Source organism: Pseudonaja textilis, chromosome 2 (assembly GCF_049901715.1).
Source record: "Pseudonaja textilis isolate UNSWEBS1 chromosome 2, rPseTex1.2, whole genome shotgun sequence".
Lineage (NCBI taxonomy): Eukaryota > Metazoa > Chordata > Lepidosauria > Squamata > Elapidae > Pseudonaja > Pseudonaja textilis.
In genome coordinates this window covers 8,907,627-8,930,007 of record NC_141991.1, presented here as the reverse complement: position 1 = coordinate 8,930,007, position 22,381 = coordinate 8,907,627, and the positions used below count along the sequence as shown (strand labels likewise).

Genomic DNA, 22,381 nt, shown 5'->3' with positions numbered 1-22,381 from the left:
AAATATTTAACACATTCTAGAAGTGGAAAGGGCATGAGTGCCACTAAATGTTGCTTTTCCAAAGCAGTGCTGAGCTGAAAAAGAGTGTAAAGATGATGTTAACAATACGGTTCAGCTCGATCTTGACACACTAGAACCCTGGGCCGTATCTAACAAAATGAAATTCAATGTGGACAAAAGTAGAGCCTTACACTTAGGCAAGAAAAACCCAAAGTACACATAGAGACTGGGTGAAACCAGGCTTTATAGCAGTAACTGTGAGAGCGATCTTGGAGTCTCAGTGGACAACCAGCTAAATAGGAGCCAGCAGTGTGCAGCAGCAGCCAAAGAGAGCTAATTAACAGAGAGATACAATCAAGATCAAGTGAGGTACTAATACCACTCTATAAAGCTTTAGTAAGGCCACACCTAGAGTACTGCATCCAGTTTTGGTCGCCACATTATAAAAAAGATGTTAAGACTCTAGAAAAAGTACAGAGAAGAGCAACCAGGATGATTAGAGGATTGGAGGCGAAAACATACGATGAATGTTTACAGGAACTGGGCTTGGCAAGTCTAGTAAAGAGGGAAGACATGATAGCAGTCTTCCAATATTTGACGGGCTGCTACAGGGAATAGTAGAATAACAGAGTTGGTAGGGACCTTGGATGTAATCTTGTCCAACCCCCTGCTTGAGCAGGAGATCTGCCTAGGATCGAACTCACAGCCTCTCAATTGTGAGGCGAGAGCTCCACCTCTAGGCCACCAGAGCTGAGGAACGGGTCCATCTATTTTCTAAAGCGCCTGTAGGCCAGACAAGGAATAATGGATGGATACTGAACAAGGAGAGATTTAACCTAGAAATAAGGAGAAACTTTCTGACAGTGAGAACAATCAACCAATGGAACAACTTGCCCTCGGAAGTTGTGGGAGCACCATCACTTGAGACTTTCAAGAAGAAATGGGACTTCCATTTGTCAGAAATGGTGTATGGTCTCCCATTTGGGTGGGGGGTTGGACTAGATGACCTACAAGGTCCCTTCCAACTTTGATTATCTGTTATCTGTTATATGCAATAGTGTGAGCTGCTTTATTGTAGACCAACAAGAAAAGTAAAATTATTATAAAATGGGAGTTGCTATGAAGAACCAAGTTTTTTCTGCTCTTGGAGAGAGAAACCTGGGCACAGGAAGTATCAGTTTTTCTAATAATTCAGCTCATTCATTGCACTTCTTCTTTCTGACCTCCATAGCTGGGAAGTAGGCTATAAAACATTGTGCACAAAGCTGTGGATTTTTAAGGGGGAAACATGGTGCCAATTTGAGAAGAGATATCAATCTTAGTCCCTTCAAGGACAAACATCCTTCAGCTTTCCACAACTGTAGGTAGGAACATTAGCCTCCCCATCTGAGAGCTGGTCCAGCAGAGCACCCGAAGTCATTGTGGGGTTCAAATAATTGTCATAAAAATTATAACTCAGGTCCGATGGACATTGGAAAGGAGTGGAGATCATGGTTGAACTCTTGAATGTGTCAACTAAAAAGATACTCCATTGGTTTTTTTAGCTGCTAGCAAAAAGGGGAGCAGGGAAAACAATGCATTCCTCAAGTGCCTAGATAATCATCCGGGTGGCCCAAAATTGTTGGAGCGCAAGAATATTATCATTGATTACTGGTATCCTGGGAATTACAGTTTAGCAACACATGAATACCACAGAATACTAATTCCTCTTATATTACTTTATGGTGGTGTTTTATTCAAACTACTAGATTAAAATGGTCATATAAGAATTGGAGAAACAAAAGTATGGTTTTCTTTTAAAGGCTGAGTTGTTACAGAGGTGGGTATCCTGTTTGTGGAACTCTTTGCTAAGTGCAACATTCCTAGCATTCCTAAAGCTACTTTTTAAGATCTTTGACTCTATTTTTAAGCAGAGAGGAACCTTGCTTAGCACTGAACAGTGTCGACTCAGCTAGCCGATGGCAGGAACACAGTTATCTAACTGAATCTGTGATTCTGTGAGCAACTCAATCTGCCTGCCTGCTTTGCCTGCTTTTGGGTAAAACTTGCTCTTTTTTCATTAAAAAAAATCAATAATTATATAAATATTTATAATATTTACATACAAGCCATGCCCAGCCAGTCAAATGGCCACCTTCCCGGACCTCGCCTTGCCCTCCCTGTAGCTCCTCGTAGTGGCCTGCGCCTCACCTTGCCCTCCATATAGCTCCTCATAGCTGCCAGGCTTCGCCCTCCCCTCCCCAGGCCTTGGAAACTGGCAAAAACCACTTGCTAAGAAACTGTCCACTAAGCAAGGACCTGGCCGTTAAGCAAAGACCACTTAAATTTGGTTTGCCATTCACATGGCCACCTGCCCTGCCATCTCCAGCGCAACCCAGGCCTTGAAAACTGGGGAGAAACACTTGCTAAGCAGCTAGCCACTAATCAAGGTCCTGCCCATCAAGCGAGGACCACTTAAATTTGGTTTGCCATTCACATGGCCACCTAGCCATTCCCTCTCACATACCCTCTCCAGTCACATGACCACCTAGACATTCCACCCCAGTCACACGACCACTAGCCACACCTAGTCATCAAGCCACTGCCCCCCCAGTCACATGACCACATAGCCAAACCCACAAATTAGGCCACACCCACAGAACCAGTCATTAAGAAATTTGAATCCCACCCCTGGAATGCCACCAACCTGGAATATCACCAAACTCCATAGCTCTGGATGGATGAACTTTCCCAATGGAAAAACAACAAGTCATCTGGGTGTTGAATTATCTTCATCCAGCATCACTATCTGGACAAGACCCGACAGGAAGGCCCACAACCAATAGAGAACAGTGTCCCCAGGGATGGAGCTTTGATTTTCCTTTTTCCAGCTACTCTTCTGGAAATGGAGCTCTGGAGAAGTTTGGGCTCCCCAGAGGAGAAGTTGCTTCTCTATGTAATTTTCAAAATTCTGGCCTCTTAGATCTCATCTGCTTGTTCTCCAGTGATTGTCCCTGAGGTAAACATCAGACAGAATCAACCTCTTGCATCAGAAAAGGATATATGCCTCACTCATACAGATTGTGGCACAAGTTTGGGGACAGGTAGGGACTGTGCTATTGAATGTACTTTCTGTCTTTTCCAAGTGAAGCTTGGTTTGTCTCTGTCTGATTCATGAAAGCTTGTAGAATTTCCAAATTGGGAAGGTGCTTTGAATTCATCTAACTCTTCTTCTTGTTCTTCCTTAGAAACAGGAAAGGGATTGATTCAGACCTATGAATTATGGATCTTCTGCTTCTATTTCTGTTCCTTCTATCCAAGCCAGTTTCTGGGAGGCTTGGAATGAAGTGCCCATTGAGTTTGAAGCTCCCGCGTAGTGAAAAACAATGGAGCTATTACAGGCCAGGAGACCATCTCATTAGTATAATCACCACTAGAACAAACATAGTGCGTACAACAACGATGCCTTTCAACGGGGCTCCTTATTGTCAGTTTGACATGTAAGTCATTTAGTGTGGTGATGTAACACTAACCCTCTATTTGCTCTTCTAACATTCGCATTCTTTTCTTCTTATTTCACTTATTGCCTATATTGTAGGACCTGTCTAATTTCTTGAACTGTTTTGATTTCCATTGTTCCTCTCTTTTGATTTATTTTGTAGAAAAAGCTCGAATCCAGAAATGGGGCAGGAAAAAAATATCTTTAAAAAGTCAGATTCCTTCCTGGTCCTCTCATGAGTTATTGTAACTGTAGTTTAAAGTAGTTAGTGAATGAGGTGTAGTTGCCTCTGCCCAGCCCATTTATATATTTTTACAACCACTCTTTCATACTTAATACCTGATCCTTATAGGAACAGAGAATGACTTGATTTTACAACTGCTTTTCTCGATCACTTATGAAACAACCTCTTCCTATAACAATGATTGTATTTTAATGACTGAATGATTTTGAATCCTGCTTACTTGGCAGTTGAAAATTAGTGCTATTACAAACAGCAATAGCACTTAGACTTATATACTGCTTTACAGTGCTTTACAGCCCTCTCTAAGCAATTTACAGAGTCAATATATTGCCTCCAACAATTTGGCTCCTCATTTTACCTACCTTGGAAGAATCGAAGGCTGAGTCACCCTTGAGTCTGGTGAGGTTGGAACTGCCAAATTGCAGGCAGGCAGCAAGCAGGAAAAGTAGCCTGAAGTACTGCACTCTAACCACTGCACCACCAAGGCTCATATAACAGTTTATTTATGATTCTTAAGCTTAGTGGAAAACTGTCTCCAGCTGATCTTCCCAATACTTATTAAAAAGAAAAGGTGTTGGGGAACTATCATTTGACTCTTGATTTGGATCAATATTGGCTTAAGCCTCAGAAGCAGAGGTGGTATTCAGGCAGTTTGGACCGGTTCTCTTGTACCAGTAGCGGAGATTTTTACTAGTTTGAAGAACTGGCAAATACCACCTCTGACTAGACTCACCCACCTGCCCCCACCATTAGCTCTCCTATATTCCCTTGTTTTTGGCTTAGCTGACTCAAGAGTGTTCCGAAAGGAGTGGGTCTTTGAGCCCTGAAAGAGCATGCAAAGCACTTGTTAGGCATGCACACGCATGCATAGAACTACTCATAGATCTGGAAGGAAAACATTTGGAAACCCATCACTGATCAAAAGGCAAAGAGAAATAAAATTGAAATGGTATTTTGCTTTTGATCGTAATGATGATGATGATAATAACATAAACATTTTTATGTTAGTTTACCTATTGAAAAGTTTAGAGTACTACGCTACGTTTTTAATATTCAATTGGTCAACAAGACTCCTGGGCTTCTGAAAAATCTCACACTTGGCTACAACATCCATGATAATTATTTGGACCGACTTCTGACTTCAGATGCCTTGCTAGATATGTTCTCAACGGGAGAAGCCAATATTCCCAACTACAGTTGTGGAAGGAAGGACCACCTTTTGGCTCTTGTTGATTCAGCTAACGATGACATCTCCATCCAGATGTCAACATTAGTAGGCACCTACAAAGTCCCTCAGGTTTGTGTGCATGTGTTTTACTACAGTTAATTTCAAGGGGTGGTAAGCCTGTTTGTGATAGATCCATCCGTATCTTCAATTTGAAATTGAAGAACTGCTTTTCAATGTGTCCATTCTAGGTGAAATGGTTAGGAATTGGGATCTACAGTGTTTAAGAGGCAAAGATCAAAACACAATATCCTCTCATGACATCCTCATCATTGCTTTGGGTCTTCTGGTTCATGCGTGGGAAGGTCAGGACAGTCTCTACGTTCAAACAAAGGGTCTTCTTTAAAAAGGAAGGTATAGCAGAGATGGGAAATCATCCTTTGAATATAATGTTAACAAAAATAATGATATTTTCAATGGTAAACATTTTAGCCCACGTGCTCGTTATTTTTTATCCTTAAAGTTCATCATAAATGGCTTGAAGGGCAATAAAGACCCTTGAGAGGATTTTTCTACCAGATAAAATATTCAAAAAATTATCCCTAATAGTGGTGTGTTCTCTATTGGCAGGTTCATCTACACATACCAATACATAATTCCAATACATATTAAAAAAGAATAAAACATAATTTACAGACCTCCTGGTCTATTAGACATTCTTGTTAAAATACTGTATATGCTAGGATCCTCTTGATTAGAGCTGAGAGTGGAGAGATGAACCAATTATTTCTTGTTGAAGAACAGGAAGACTTTAGACAGAGTTTTGGTTGACCAAGAGCAGTTAGTGTGTAGTCCTCAAAGAAATTAAATTACACAAAAGGAAGCATGCAATGTGGTACTCAAGACTCTGTCTTAGGCCCATGCCAAATTATTGTATTACATTTATGGAATGTAATAAGACTCCCCAAATTCTGTCTTTTGGAAGAGACAAAATTTCAGTTAAAGACTTCTTGAATTACACAACTGACAAACTATATTAGTGTCATGCCCCTGTCGGAATCTGATTGGGAGGGGCATGGGAGTTGGCTCGGTTGGCTGTGGAAGAAACTGTGGAAGGGCACAGTCCAGCTGGGCAGAGCAGGGAAGAGGTAGAGCAAGGGAGAGGGTATTCGGAGGAAGACCCAGGCCCACCCCTTCTACAGCCTATTGCATGCAGAAAGGAATGGAGAAGTAACATGAGTGGCATGGCTTAAGGGGGAGGAAAAGACACTGATTTCCCTCATTAGCTGCAGCTGGGAACACAGTGTTTAAAAAGGGAAGCTTCACATAGCAACTTGTTGGGAGCAAATTGTGAATTATCTGGTATCATCAAGGCTTATCTGTGTTCCTGGCATCTTCCCAACTGTGTTTGCTTTCAAATCTGCAATTCCTTCTCCTGCCCTGTCAAGTCAATTACTGAAGCATGGTTTGTTTAGATTTTTAGTTACAGTTTGTATGTACTTTGTTTTTGGAATGAATTTCCTCCACTTAAAGACTGTTCTTGGGAGAGTTTTTCTCCAGCTAAAGGTAACCTGGACATTGGGGCTAAGTTGGAGATAATAAAGGGACTTGCTTATTTGAATGTGTTGCCTTTGTGCCACTCCTGGGTCATCACAATTAGGATATGTGGTCTTCTGATCTCTTGTGCTACAGGAGAACAAGCTAAAAAGATTACTGCAGAATGAATTCAGATCTTGAAACTAAGAAAACTATAGCGATGCTCAGTAAGGATGGCACAGTGAAATGGATGAGCCATTATAAATGTAATTCCAAATTGGCGATTATTTCAATGTGGAAGTATCTTAAGACATTTGAGCAGCTTGACAGAATGGTTAAATAGGGAAGATTTAAGCAAAACCCTTATAATAAACAGACTTGTATTTGTCAGACTCCAGAGATAGACAAAACAGATCTATTATGTGAGGGAGATGGACGTTAAGAGGTTTGATATATAAATAAATATGATAAATATTTGAATGTGAATTGTATAAGAAAGCTATTGACCTCTTTCTTACACAAAGAAGGACTAGGGGAGACATAATAGCAGTCTTCCAGTATCAAAGGGGTTGCCACAAAGAAGAGGGAGTCGACCTATTTTCCAAAGCACCTGAAAGCAGGACAAGAAGCAACAGATGGAAACTAATCAAGGAGAGAAGCAACCTGGAATTAAGGAGAAATTTCCTAACAGTTAGAATCATTAATCAGTGGAACAACTTGCCTCCAGAAGTTATGAATGCTCCAATGTAGGAAGTTTGTAAGAAGATGTATGACAAAAGTACAATCAGTTGCCTGAAATGGTAAAGGGTTTCCTGCCAGAGCAGGAAATTGGATTAGACCTCCAAGATCCCCTTCAACTTTGTTATTCTGTATTCTGTAATCTTCAATCACAGATTGAGCAAATAACCTGTTTGGATTCTTCTATTAAAACAACGTATTTCCTGTGATTAAAATTAATATGATATATATATATATCATATTATATATATAAGCTTCTGCTGAAACGTTGCTTCAACTTTAAAAGCACAACTATAATAACGTGGGAAAATACCTGAACAAAGCTGAATGCCATATATGTAAGTACCCATGAAAACTTAAGAAAACATTTATTCATTCATTCATTCATTCATTCATTCATTCATTCATATATATATATATATATATATGCTCCCAAAATATATATGTTTTCTTAGGTTTTCACGGGTGTATGGTATTCAGCTTTGTTTGGGTATTTTCCCACGTCATAGTGGGAAAATGAATAGTATAGATATATAGATATAGATATAGATATGGATTTTTGGTTATTTGGGTTTTTTTGTTAAAATACTGTATATATGTGTGTGTGTGTGTGTGTGTATGGCATTTAGCTTTGTTTGGGTATTTTCCCACATCATTGTGGTTCTGCTTTTAAAGTTGTAGCAATGTTTTGGCCAAATCTCATCTGCCTTCATCAGGCTTCTGTATTGTGAGATTCTGCCCAAACGTTGCTACAACTTTAAAAGCAGAAGAACAATGACATGGGAAAATACCCAAACAGAGCTGAATACCATAAATGTAAGTACCTGCGAAAACTTAAGAAAACAAATATCAGACCTCTACACCTGAAGTTGAGCAGCCAAATCCACCCTCTACTTTGGGACAGGATAAAACAACTTACAACTTGGAGAGCTGAAACTGAAACCACTTACAAAAATGACAAACTCTTGAAGAAACTAAAGAAATTAGAACATGACAAGAAAGCCCCCAACAACACACAACAACACCTGAAACAATTAGTATATAACGTTTCCAACAGAGAATTCACCAAAACAGAAACAGATGTCTTAACCAAAGGATTCAATTATGCTATAGGACCCCCCCCAAAATCCCCACAGAATCCATCATATGTGCAGTAGAATCCAGCCTAAGTAAATTAAATACAGATGAAGCTGATAGAATAAGACACCTAGTTACTAACATCCTATGCACAAGCAAACCACCCAAAAGCAACTTGCACAAAGAAGAACTCAAAGAGCTGCAAGCCCTAAAAAAGGATAGCAGCATAATCATACTTCCAGCAGACAAAGGGAATGCCACAGTAGTAATGAATAGAAAAGACTATGAAACAAAATTGACAGACCTACCCCAAGACTCCACATACAAACCCATAAAGACGGACCCAACCACATATCTGGAAAAATTAACCAAGAAGAAAATTATAACCAGCCACATGAGCAAAGAGATCCAACAGACAATCAGACCAATAGAGAAATCTTCCAGATGCCCCAAACTATACGGCCTCCCAAAAATACACAAAGAAGGCATACCTCTCAGACCCATAGTCAGCTCCAGAGGAGCACCACTACAAAACCTAGCTAAACACTTAGCAAAACAGCTACAATGACGTGGGAAAATACCCGAACAAAGCTGAATGCCATACATGTAAGTACCTGCGAAAACTTAAGAATATGTGTGTGTGTGTGTGTGTGTGTTCGGGTCTTGGCGACATTTCGACAAGGTCCCATTTGCCATCTTCAGACTGGTGTTCTAGGCTTCATGCTTGTGCGAGCTATGCCCTCAGGCCAGGACCTATTGGAATAAAATTAGGAAGTGGACACAAGAAATTATTGGATTCCAAATTGAATTTAAACTGGAAATCTATTTACTTGGGATTATTCAAAAACAATATCCAAAAAAGTTTAAGTATTTAATTTTACACGTACTGTCAGTGGCCAGAATAGCTTACGTGCAAAAATGGAAAGAGCAGAGGATTCCAATTGAAGAGTTAATTATGTAAAAAATAGCAGACTGTGCTGAGATGGACATGCTCACAATTAAAATGAGAAAGAAAGAAGACTCAGAATACTACTCAATTTGGCATAGATGGTACATGTGGCTAGAAAAAGAGAGATAAGAATTAGATGATTAAATGATTAAATAAGAATTCTCAAGAAAGTGACACACAAGATATAATAGGATAGACAGAAGGATGAAAGATTTATAATAATAAGTTTAATATGGATTAAGGATAGGTATGAATAGATGTTAAAAGAATAAGGCAATATTAAAGATGTATAATAATAACTGTAATATCAAGGCAATATGCATTGATGATTAATGATAAACAAAGATAATATAGACTAAGATAGGTACGAATAGATGTTAAAGTATAAGACAATATTATATGTGGATGTTAATGTTTTTGAAAAAGTAACTGAGATTTGTACTGGTAGAAAATAATAAAAAATTATTGGACAAAAAAATACAGAAATATTTTATGAGTTAACACTTTTTAACTTATTTTCTTTGCTGTTATTATATACAGTCTTGTTAATGTTATGTCTTGCTAATGTTATGTTTTTTCTAGATCTGTTTTAATGACTATTGCTGATTAGTCATTAATTAATAACTAATCAACAGTAAACTATTTGTTTTAGATTTAAAGAAATCCAATTTAGTTATGATAAACAAGAAACAAATTGATCAAAACTAAATTGGATTTCTTTAAAGCTAATATTTTGGAATTGATCTGATTCCAAATATAATGAAATTTTCTTAATTGCTCTTTCAGATCAATTTTCAATACTTTTCAGAGTCACTGCATGATAAAAGTCAATTGCCCTTTTATCACCGGCTTTTACCCCCAAAAGACATCCTCTACCCAGCAATTGTCCAACTGCTCCTCCATTTCAGATGGACCTTGATTGGTCTTTTTGCTTCAGACACAGAAAACGGGGATAATTTCATGAGGACATTGACTCCTTTGCTTGTCAAGAATGGAATCTGTGTGGTTCTGTCACAGCAATTCTCAACAACTGGAAAAACAGAACACATCAGGGATGGCCTCTCTAAATGGACACAAGTTAATGTCTTTCTTCACTACATAGAATTTGGTGCTGTTTTGGACAGAATTCTTCCTTTCCATTTAACATTTAGGCATTTGCCAGGACCCATTGAAGGGAAAGTCTGGATCACCACACTCATTGATCTATTTCCACTGGAAAATGATATATATCTCAAATATATTAATAGTATATGGACTGTTGCTTTAGAGGAAAAAAAACAGCCCCCAAAGGATGCCTTTAAACTCCATTTCTATGTGAAGCCACCCTTGGGGGACGAGTCGTTTCTTTGTTTTTTTTCAAAGCACATCTTTTCTGTCAAAGGCCGGAAAAGATGCATTGAGAAAGCACCACTGGACACCCAAAACAAAAAGAACATGATTCAAGTCTGGAACGACCACCATATTTACACTGCCATTAATGCTCTGGCCCATGCCTTGAATGCTGCGTATTCCTCCAGATCCAGGTGGAGAAAGACGAAGGGGAAAGAAAGGTTGGAGGCTTCAAGACTGCAGTCGTGGGAGGTAAGGGGACCCGACAAGGATCCATTCTACATTTCCTTTGAAGAGGGGAACTCCATCTTTCTAGCTGTGCTTTTTGTTGTTCGTCATGAAGTTGTGTCCGACTGTGGAGTCCATTTAAGCTCACGCTGACTTCTTCAGTGACTCCATCCAGCCACCTCATTCTCTGCTGTCCTCTTCTTCTTTTGCCCTCAATCATTCCTAGCATTAGTCTCTTCTCCAGTGAGTCCAGTTGTGCTACACAATGTCGAAAGGTTTGGTCAATCTAATCGCTTAGATCAGGGGTCTCCAAACTTGACAGCTTTAAGACTTGTGGACTTCAACTCCCAGAATTCCTCCTCCGGTCATGTTAAGCTTGGGAATTCTGGGAGTTGAAATCCACAAGTCTTAAACTGGCCAAGTTTAAAATCCCTTGGCTTAGACAATAATATTCACAAAAACAAGAACTATGCCTTACATGGTTTTATAATAAAAACTGCTAATATTTTAAAGTTGTGCATTTTTAAATAAGTTCCTATACATATGGGGTTACAATTAGCATTATAGAATTTTACCTTCATATATTTGAAGGAGTCTTCCAGGCAACCTTCAAGCTCAGCCTCTCATCTTTGCACAAATCTCAATCAAAACTAATCTGACTGATGGCTACTCATTCTTTGGATTAAGACAATCAGTGAAGAGGAGACTCAACTTCTTTGGTTCTCTGGCTCACCGCTAAAACTCTCTTTTTTAAAGAAGCTTTTTTCCCCTTTGCGTCATCCTTTTACTGACCTCGGAAGGATGGAAGAGTGAGTCACCTTGAACTGGTGAGACCCAAATTGCTGGCAGCCAGTGATCAGCAGAAGTAGCCTGCATTATTGCATTCTAACTTCTGCATCATCGTGGCTCCTAGATTGTATTAGTTGAAACAGGCGTTCCCAGACTCCTGATTTTCTGCTCCAATGGACTAAGGTGGCTCTTCTTGATGTCTGTCCTCAAGGTTAAAGGCAGCTCCTTTTGTCAGAGTTTGGCAATTGCCCTAATTAAATCATCAGCCTAAAGCCAAGCTTTAAAAAAAAAAACCAAAAAGATTTATTAGAAGCAACATGCTGGCATTACTCTACATGAAGCCAACTTTGGCATATATAATTCACAGTCACCTGTGACCCTGTTTCCCCCATCCCGCCCTTGGGTGTATGATAAATCAGATTCTCCAAGGAAGCACATTCACAGACCAGGTGTCATAAATCACCTTCTCCAATGAAGGGCTTTCGAGGCCAGAAGATCCGGTAGCCTAGCTGCAATCTTTTTAAAATAATGGTGGAATGTACTTCTGGTTTTATTGCCATACTGCTCCTTCAGATTTCCCACCGTTCCCTTGTTTATGGCAACTTGGAAACAGGCATAGGAATGTTTTATGCGTTGACACCTTTCATCTCTTCCTTGGCTATGTTACTGTTCCCTAAATCCTCATCCAGTGTTTGTGCAACATCTTTTCCAAGTGTGTTTCCTGCAAGGGGCACTTGGGGTTTCCCTTGAAATCATCATTCGCTTCCTGGGGTTCTTCTGGATGCATTTGCTTTCTTCCTAGGATAACACGCTGCTGATTCATGTTTGGTTTGCAACTACTACTATTTTGAGATCATTTTCACAACTATCGAATTTGGAATCCCTCATCCTTCTTGCCCTGTGTTTCATTTTTCTCCTTCTATATGGAAGACTTCGTACTTGTCTTGCTCTTAAATTCCATTCAAGCTTTCTTTAGCCCATCTTGAGAAACCATTAAGATGTGTTTTGAATTTAATATCAGCTAACATCGGGTGGTCATTTCTTTTTGGTAAATTTAAATTTAACACAAAATAGTTTGTCACAGAAGCAACTGCCTGCAAAGGCTCCTGGATTGGGACTGAAAGGTGAAAGTGAAAATAGTATGTTCCATCCCATATTTGGGTAGACCAGGGTGCCCAGATAGACTGGTCTCACCAGAAAAACACTGAATTTCCCCTCCCTCCCCCCAGGTACAGCCTACAAAACGAGGGTGTCAACTCAAAAATATTTCTCTGGTCTTTTTGAGTTGTCAGAAGAAAGAGAGTGGGGGGGAATAATGTATGCCTTAAATATTTTCATAGATATTTGCTAGGTGGCCAAAGCTTCTGGCACGCAAGATTACTGGAGAGCATGATAGATGATTCTTGGCTATGGGTATGTCCTATTGGATAATGTACATACAGCAGGTGGGGAAGACCAAGCAGGGGTGGGATTCAACCAGTGTTACTACCAGTTTGGTGATGATTTTGCACGTGTGTGTGTCGTTTGAAACATGTGCGTCTGATGCACACTACACGCATGTGTGAAAAAACCATCAGCAGTGCCGTGCGGAGAGCTGAAAAGCACTATGTGCCAACTCCCAAACAAGTAGGAGAAAGGAAACACTGTCTTTCTGGTGGTTACAAATATTTATAATATATCACCTATAAAAGGTTACATAATCGTTCCTGTTTCTCACACATAGGATTTCTAGGGACTTCCATCACAAAAACAATGCCAGGATGACCTAGTATTCCTGACATGAAATCTCAAGCCAAATTAAAATCCCCACTTCGGCTAAGAACATAATATTTTTAACTTTGCAGAATAACAAGTTACAAAAACATGATATACTTATATAAGTGTTCAGATAACTTTCAAAAAGGTCAAATTAAGAAGAATGATGAAGTTTCTTTGGTTGTATAATTTCTTAGGTATAATAGGAAAATACATATATTTTTTCCATATATAATATGTCTAATACATGAATTGTCAGTATTATTGACAAATTTTGCTGAACTTTTCTTTTTAATTTTTACTGGTAAAACCTATTCTCCCAAACAGGACTATTTTCCAATTAAATCAATGTAGTAGAAGAAAGAAGAAAAAGGGATAAGTTGCCATGTTTACTGCTTTTAAAATTTCTGGATGTTCCCATTCTAGTTTCAACCCTTTCTGGAGAAGAATGAGTTTCTCAATCTTTCCATATACGAACTGTACTTGGACCAAAATGGAGATTTAGCAGCTAACCTGAAGATTGTGAGCTGGCTGTATTTCCCTAAGAAGTCTGTCATCAAACAGAAAATGGTGACTTTTGAAAGAAAGACAATTATTATCAACCAACTTCTTTTGTTATGGCTAAAGTTGTACAACAAGGTGAGAGAAACATTTATGTCTTTTCTCTCTTTTCCAAAGGATTGCAAGCCATTTCATTGGGCTAAGTTTTTTAAACCAAGGCTTATTGTTGAAATGGAGAAGCCACAAGAAAAATGGTAAAAGACCTTCAAGTGCTAGGAATGATAGCCTCAGGTTGTCTTCTGATTGTAAACGAAGAAGGCAATTTTGTGGATTACTGCCTGAGTTCATGAAGTTGAATTTAAACTAGATGAAGGCCCTTTTGGTTCCAGTGGGAAATAAGCCTTGTAATCAGGATTCATCTTGCTCTTGTTGGGTTGAGTGTTCCATGAAATGGCAATAAAGATATATTGAAGCAACTCAGACCTGGCCAGAGTTATCCCTGCCTCTTTTTCACCCAGTGAGAAAGAGCAATAAACCTTCTGCTCCTAGGAAGGAGGTCCAAAGCTGTGAGTTCCCACGGAGTTATAATGGTGTTCTGCTATACCCTGACCGAAAAAATGGAAGCATTGAAACATGACTTTGATGCAGAGAATAGAATAGAATAGAATAGAATAAAATTATTTATTGGCCAAGTGTGATTGGACACACAAGGAATTTGTCTTGGTGCAAATGCTCTCAGTGTACATAAAAGAAAAGATAGATTCATCAAGAGTCAAGAATCAAAAGGTACAACACTTAATGATAGTGACAGTGTACAATAAGCAATCAAATCATATCAGGAAACAGTCAATATAGATCGTAAGGATACAAGCGACAAAGCTACAGTCATACAATCACAAGTTGGAGGGGGTGGGTGATAATGAGTGATGAGACAATTAATAGTAATAGTAGCACAGACTTTGTAAATAATTGGACAGTGTTCAGGGAATTATTTGTTTAGCAGAGTGATGGTTTTTGGGAAAAAACTGTCCTTATGTCTACTCATTCTAGTGTGTAGTGCTCCATAGCACCATTCTGAGGGTAGGAGTTGAAACAGTTTTTGTTTGGAATGTGAGGAGTCTCTAAATATTTTCACAGCCCTCTTTTTGACTTGTGAAGCATACAGGTCCTCGATTGAAGGCAGGTGGGTAGTAATTGTTTTTTCTGCAGTCCTAATTACTCTCTGAAGTCTGTATCTGTCTTCTTGGGTTGACGAGAAAAGCCTTTCCTGATATCTGATATAATGAGGGACAATTTGAAAGGAATTTCTCCTTAGATTTGGCCTTTACTTCTACAAGAGAGCACCTTATCTGAAAACCCTTGAATGCAAACGTTCATCTTGGTTGTTAGCCTCCTCAAGTCTTTTTTTGGGGGGGAATGAAGTCTCCAAATGTAACTAATAACAAACTTTGTATTAGTTTTATGCTAATTATACAAATTCGTAATTCAGATATATTATTGTTCAACTAGCGTGGAACAAATTTGTTTTTCCATGCCAGTTGTTATCTTATTGAAGTTATTCAGCACTTGTCTTGTATACCTAGTTAAGCCTTATAAATATGTCCTTCTGACAACTTGTATCTATCGCCCAGATTCTGCAGCAAAAGATCCCTGGCTCACTCTTTTTGAGGGACATGTTCTAATGACCTCACATCTTTGTCATATCACTACAGTTTTAGAAATTTAGCAGTCACTTTAAATCTTATTTCAAGAACATGTCAGCATGTCAGGCTGGTTAGTGATAATGGTTTTTTTAAAACAATTCCCTGTTTTTCTGCTTAGTCTCTTCCTCAGTCCAAATGTGTGGAAAAATGTCAACCAGGATCTGTCAAGCAAGCTCGAGAAGGAGAGCCAGTTTGCTGCTATGACTGCATTCCTTGTCCAGAGGGAACCATCTCCATTCAAGAAGGTGCTCCAGCTGAAGATAATGGAAGGGCTTGTAGAAGTGGATTCATCCAAAGTGTTTATATGGAACTGCAAATTCAACAGTTTGAAGCTTAGCTGCTTAGCTGCTTTCTTGTTAATTTTTATACTGGACAATTTACGATCTAAAGGAAAGAATAGTAAAAAAAAAATCTTAAAGGAGAAGCTGGATAGAGACAGAAGTGTGAAATATTGAACAAACTTTATTACACCCAGACTCAATATCTCTTCTGCTTTTTATTTTTGAATGTGATCTTCCATGTCTTTATTTCTAGGAACATTCTTGGAAACTCAAGGCGCTATTTTAGGTCCACCTAAAATAATAATAAAAGGCTAATTTTGATGTGTTCTCCATGGGCTTCCCCTTGGGGCTTACTTGGAAGGTGTTGCTGCTCTACAATGAAGTGGACAGTTATGACTGCACTTCACTTGACACATTTTACCATTGCTGCCAGCAGCCATTTCTGCTTACTTGCAGGACTAGTTTTCTGTTTAAGTTAACTAGGTTTTATAAGATAAGACATCTTTGGGATCCAGTATATTAACAAGTGTCATCTGGTAGAACCCAGGATGTTTCCCTAGAAAAGTTAACTATTTCATTTTCTCACTTCTAATAATGTAGCTTCCTATCAAATATCTGCACATTTCGGAGGAAATTATTCATTTCCTAGAACTTCCCCCAATTTGATACACCTTAGCAATATAGATATAGCTGATCGATGATAGATCGATAAATAGATAGATAAATATATGGATGGATAGATGGATAGATGGATGGATGGATAAATGAATGATGATGACAGATAGATGATAGATAGATAAATAGCTCAATAGATAGCTGATAGATAGATAGATAGATAGACAGACAAACAGACGATGGATGGATGATGATAGATGTATGATGATAGCTAGATAGCTAATGGATAGATGGATGGATGGATGGATGGATGGATGGATGATGATGGATAGATAGATAATAGATGATAGACAAAAAATAGATAGATAGATAGATAGATAGATAGATAGAAAAATAGATCAATAGACCGACAGACAGACAGATAATGATGATATAGATAGCTAATGGATGGGTGAAAGATATATAGATAGATAGATGGATGATGATAGATGATGGTAGCTAACTAAATAGCTATCTATCTAGCTATTTAGCTAGCTAGATGTGTGTGTCTGAGAGAGAGAGATGACAAACAAATGTAGAGATAGAAAATTATATTCTTCAGATTTTTTTTGGTTCAATTCTAAACAAATGTTTTTAAAAAATACTTATGGTATCAACTGTTGTGGCAAGAAAGTATTTCTTGAAATGTAAAAGGACAGAAGGTTAAAAAAATGTTGCTTTGTTGTTTTCTCAGATATGGATCAATGCATGAACTGTCCGGAAGATAAATATCCAAATGAAGACCGAGTTCAATGTATTCCCAAAACTGTATCCTTCCTACTGTATGAAGAATATCTGGGCATCATCCTGGTCTCCTTTGCCCTATTCTTGTTCCTAACTTCAGGTTTTGTCTTAGTGATATTCTTTCAATACCTAGAAACTCCCATTGTCAAAGCTAACAATCGTGACCTCTCTTTTATCCTCCTGGTCTCCCTCTTGCTTTGCTTCTTGTCTCCTTTTCTTTTCATTGGTCAACCAAGGAAAGTCACCTGTCTTTTCCAGCAGATGGTTTTCAGCATCACTTTCTCAGTTGCCATTTCCTCTCTCTTGGCCAAGACAATCACAGTGGCGCTGGCTTTCCTGGCCACAAAACCAGGAAACCGAGTGAAGAGATGGTTGGGGAAGAGCTTAGCCAATTCCATCATCCTTTCTTGTTCTGCTGTCCAAATTATCCTCTGCTCCATCTGGCTTGGAGCTTCTCCCCCATTCCCTGAATTTGACTTTCACTCTCAACCTGGAGAGATCATCCTGCAATGCAATGAAGGCTCCACTGTCATGTTCTACATCACCCTCAGCTACCTGGGCTTCCTGGCCACCATCTGTTTCATAGTGGCTTTCCTGGCCAGGAACCTGCCTGGGGCTTTTAATGAAGCCAAGCTTATAACCTTCAGCATGCTGGTCTTCTGCAGTGTCTGGGTGACTTTTGTGCCCACCTACCTAAGCACCAAAGGGAAATACATGGTGGCTGTGCAGATCTTCTCCATCTTGGCCTCCAGTGCTGGGCTGCTTGGCTGCATCTTCATCCCTAAATGCTACATAATCATTCTGAGGCCAGACCTGAATATGAAGGAGCAGCTTACAACCAGAAGAAAAGAAGAAATGTGAGACAGAAGGATTTTAAGTCTCAGCATTTTCCAACAAGCCACACTGAAAATACTCTCAGCTGCTCTCCATACCTAAGCAGACCAACAATTTTGGTTGAAGTGATTAAAAGGCTGATGCAAGATTCTGTTCCACATCCTTATCTAGTAAAATTCCTAGATGTTCACTCAGCTCTTTTCAATTCTTAAGATGGTATATCTGTCCTGGGCCTTTAGCCTACCTGATATCAGGTTTTTGAAACATGATATTTGGGAAATGAGAAACTTGTGCTGATGTCAAAAATATATGTTGGTGGTGCCCTAAAATTTCCATTATTTTAGTTGTATCATCGTTCATCTGTAGTTGGTGTACTTTGCAATATTGGACTCAAGATCACATTAGGAGTAGTATAATCTGGATTCAGCAACTAGTCAACTAAGTTATTATAAATAAGTTAAAGAAGAAAGCAGCTAACAGAGCATGATAAGATTTTTATACAAGAATTTCTACAGAATGGGATGATTGAATGTCCCATTAATGTCAGGGAGAAGTGATAAATGCTCAATCACAAGCTGTGGTAATTCATGCATCACCATATTCTGCTTTTGGACAGTCCAAAGAATCAAAACAAAAGAGTCCAAAGATTGTCATTGGGAAATGAAGATAGGCCCTGGCCTTATCTATGAGACTTATTCTTCCTCCTTCACTGTATTATCACTTTCTATCTTTCTAGTATCCAAGAGGTTCTCAGCCTTCCTCAAACCTTTCTTGGAGCTATCAAAAGAATCTCCATTTGATCTTGACTGAATGTCTTTGCAAATTCCCAATCATCCAGGTCATGGTTATCCCAAAGGTGCTTTTAAAGAGACAACTGGACTTTCTTATCTTTCTTTGAAGATGTTTCACTTCTCATCCAAGAAGCTTCTTCAGCTCTGACTGGATGGTGGGGAATGGAAGGATTTATAATTGCAGAAAAGCTGGTCATTTGCATTCTTTTAGAGAGTCATTGAGGCCACCTGGATATTTTTCTGTGTCATTAAGGTCACCTAAGTAGTACAAACGGGTGTGACATCTTTTTGGAACTCTTGAAATAAAGTATTCAAACAAGAAAACCCAGTTGCCTCTTAAAAAAAGTACTTTTGGGATAACTCTGACATGGATGGCTGAGAATCTCCATAGACACCTTCTTGGAACTTTTCAAATACCCACGTCCTGGTCCATGTCATACAGTTAATGAGGTGGTTTTATGGACAAGATTCTTTCAATCTCCTCCTGTGGGAGAGTCTGTCATCTTTCTGTGCAATCTTCTCCAGCCTTCTAATGAAAATTGATATTTGAATAGGAAAAGGGAAATGCCGTATTTCAATAAAAAATTTAATTAATTTTAGAAGTGGAAAGGGCATGAGTGCCACTAAATGTTGTTCTTCTAAAGTAGAACTGAGCTGAAAAACAGTGAAAAGATGATGTTAACAATATGATCCAGATAGATCTTGACAGAGTAGAACACTGGGCCGTATCTAACACAATGATATTTAATGTAGACAAAAGTAGAGTCTAACACTTAGGCAAGAAAAACCAAAAGTACACATACAGATTGGGTGAAGCAAGGCTCTATAGCAATAACTGTGAGAGGGATCTTGGAGTCTTAGTGGACAACCAGCTAAATAGCAACCAGAAGTTTGCAGCAGCAGCCAAAAAAGCTAATTAACAGAGATACAATCAAGATCAAGTGAGGTACTAATACCACTCTATAAAGCCTTAGTAAGACCACACCTAGAGTACTGCATCCAGTTTTGATCACCACACTATAAAAAGATGTTGAGAAAAAGTACAGAGAAGAGCAACAAGGATGATAAGGGGACTCGAGACTAAAACATATGATGAATGTTTACAGGAACTGGGCTTGACTAGTCTAGTAAAGAGAAGGTCCAAGGGAGACATGATTAGCAGTCTTCCAATATTTGAGGGGCTGCCACAGAGAGGAAGGGGTCAAGCTATTTTCTAAAGCACCTGTGGGCCAGACAAAGAATAATGGATGGAAACTGAACAAGAAGAGATTTAACCTGGAAATAAGGAGAAACTTTCTGACAGTGAGAACAATAAACCAATGGAACACCTTGCCCTCGGATATTGTGGGAGCAGCATCACTTGAGACTTTTAAGAAGAGATTGGAGTGCCGTGATTAGCCAGAAATGGTGTATGGTCTCCTGTTTGGGTGAGGGGTTGGACTAGATGACCTACAAGGTCCCTTCCAACTCCGATTATCTATTATATGCAATAGTGTGAGCTGTTTTATTGTAGAGCAACAAGAAAATAAAATTATTATAAAATGGGAGTTGCTATGAAGAAGCAAGTTGTTTCTCCTCTTGGAGAGAGAAACCTGGGTACAGGAAGTATCACCTTATCTGATAATTCACCCTCAGTCATTCTACTTCTTCCTTCTGACCTCTAGAGCATGGGAAGTAGGCTATAAAACATTGTGCAACCAATGATCTTCTGGGCAATGACATTAATCCTCTGGAGTGTTGTCCTATCTGCCACTTTGCAATTGTCAAACCATACACAGGTGCAGTAAGGACTTGTGATGCTGGAGTCCAGCACTAAGTGGATGGGCTTCTGCTTTGTTTAACACGGTATCTTGTCTCCATAGAATGCTGGTGTGGGAACCCAGAAGTATGAGCTTGGTGCCATTCTAGGCTGATGACAGTTAACTCTACTGTTGCCTGCCTTCTAACATCAAGGAAAGAATCCAAACCCTAGAACCAAAATCTAACAGATTAACAGAGTTGGAAGGCACTTTGCAGGTCATCTAGTCCAACCCCCTTCCCAAGCAGGAGAGACTAGTAGTGAGATTCAATTTTTTTTACTACCGGTTCTATGGGCACGGCTTGGTGGGCATGGCAGGGGAAGGATACTATAAAATCTCCAGTCAGAGGTGGCATTTGCCAGTTCTCAGAATTACTCAAAATTTCCACTATCGGTTCTCCAGAACTGGTCAGAACCTGCTGAATACCACCTCTGGGAGACCCTACATGATTTCTGCCAAATGGCAGTCCAATCTCTTCTTGACAGCTTTCAGTGATGAAGCTCTCACAACTTCGGAAGACAACCTGTTCCATTGGTTGATTGTTCTTACTGTCAGAAAACTCCAAATTTACAGGCTAAATTCTCCTTGTTCAGTTTCCATCCATCATTCTTTGTCTGGCCTTTGGCTGTTTTAGAAAATAGCTTGACCCCCTTCCTCTCTGTGGATGCCCCTCAAATACTGGAAGACTGCTATCATGGTCCTGGTCCTTCTCTTCACTAGACTAGCCATACTGAGTACTTGCTACCATTCATTGTATGTTTTAGCCTTTAAACCTGTCTAATGTTACGAGTAGGAATTGTTTCTGATTTTCTTTTTTCTTATATGTTCTTATATGTTCATTTATTAATCTTAAATTAAGCTGAATTGCTCATGATGAAGTTAAACTTCACTTTCCATCTATTGCAGAAAATCCCTTTTTTGATCACAGCTGACAAAGAGCCAGGAAAGTCTCAGGCTGTGATCTGTATTGTTGAGTAAATAGAGTTATACACTATAGAGACATTTTTTTCTTGATGCTCACTGTGTTGCTTTCCATATTCATGTAAGATTCTGAAGTTCCTTTATATTTTGAAGGGTTTTTTTTTTAGTTTATTATTTTAATTATGGTATTGCGTTCCTAGAGACTGAGCCAAAGTTCTCACTCCGGCCCAAGCTTCCAGAGGGAACGTGGACTGTTCCTATTGGCTGATGTCGTTTGACCACCGAATATAAAAGAGAGTTGTCAAACGACATCAGCTGTTACCCGCTGGCTGGCTGCCTTGTTAGTGTGGTAGTCGTGGCAACCCTTTATGGTTAAAATAAAGTTACAGCTGAAGTTTGCTCTGAATTGCCTCTGTCAATCCGCTGCCTATACTATACTGGTGACGAGGATGGGATACATCTAGAGGCAACCAAGCAAGATTGCTGAGCGAAAGTCACTTCGAAAAGCGCTGAAATCATTTCCGAACTGAATGTCACTTTAAGAGCTGGTTGTTACTATTCGCAAGCGCGAATTTCATTTTCCCTCAGAAGAACCTGGCACCCCCGAAGACGAGGTGACTGCAACCCCTGTATTCCCACCTTTAAGACCAACAGCTTAGACTTGGGAGTCTTACATAAATCGTTTTGACTGCTTCCTAGATGCTATTGATAATCCATTACTGCCTGCAGCAAGGTTTGGCTCTGAACAAAGGTAGGGCAAAGCCATTTATTCACAATAGGAATTGCCCTTCATTGCATCACCCAGCAAGCTTCAACTCAAGCCTGGGACTCAGCTAGCTGAAAAAAAGTTAGCTGTGACCACTAC

At 39.2% G+C, this 22,381-nt stretch overlaps 2 protein-coding genes across 2 annotated transcripts in view; one reads left to right on the top strand and one right to left on the bottom strand.

Annotated features, from left to right (window-relative positions):
• The window catches only part of LOC113450704 (uncharacterized), a 503,870-nt gene that overhangs the window by 418,892 nt on the left and 62,597 nt on the right, over window positions 1-22,381 (bottom strand). The window lies entirely within an intron of this gene.
• Window positions 4,170-18,032, top strand: LOC148126675 (vomeronasal type-2 receptor 26-like). Its single transcript, XM_087923056.1, has 5 exons — window positions 4,170-5,019; window positions 9,974-10,768; window positions 13,715-13,927; window positions 15,611-15,737; window positions 17,122-18,032. The coding sequence occupies exons 1-5, from the start codon at window positions 4,882-4,884 to the stop codon at window positions 18,030-18,032; spliced, it is 2,184 nt and encodes a 727-aa protein (XP_087779182.1). The 5' UTR covers window positions 4,170-4,881.

Coding starts and splice junctions, on each gene's coding strand:
- LOC148126675 (XM_087923056.1), top strand. CDS start 4,882: ATGTTCTCAACGGGAGAAGCCAATATTCCCAACTACAGTTGTGGAAGG. Junction 10,769..13,714: donor CAAGACTGCAGTCGTGGGAG/GTAAGGGGACCC, acceptor TTCCCATTCTAG/TTTCAACCCTTTCTGGAGAA. Junction 15,738..17,121: donor AACCATCTCCATTCAAGAAG/GTGCTCCAGCTG, acceptor TTGTTTTCTCAG/ATATGGATCAATGCATGAAC.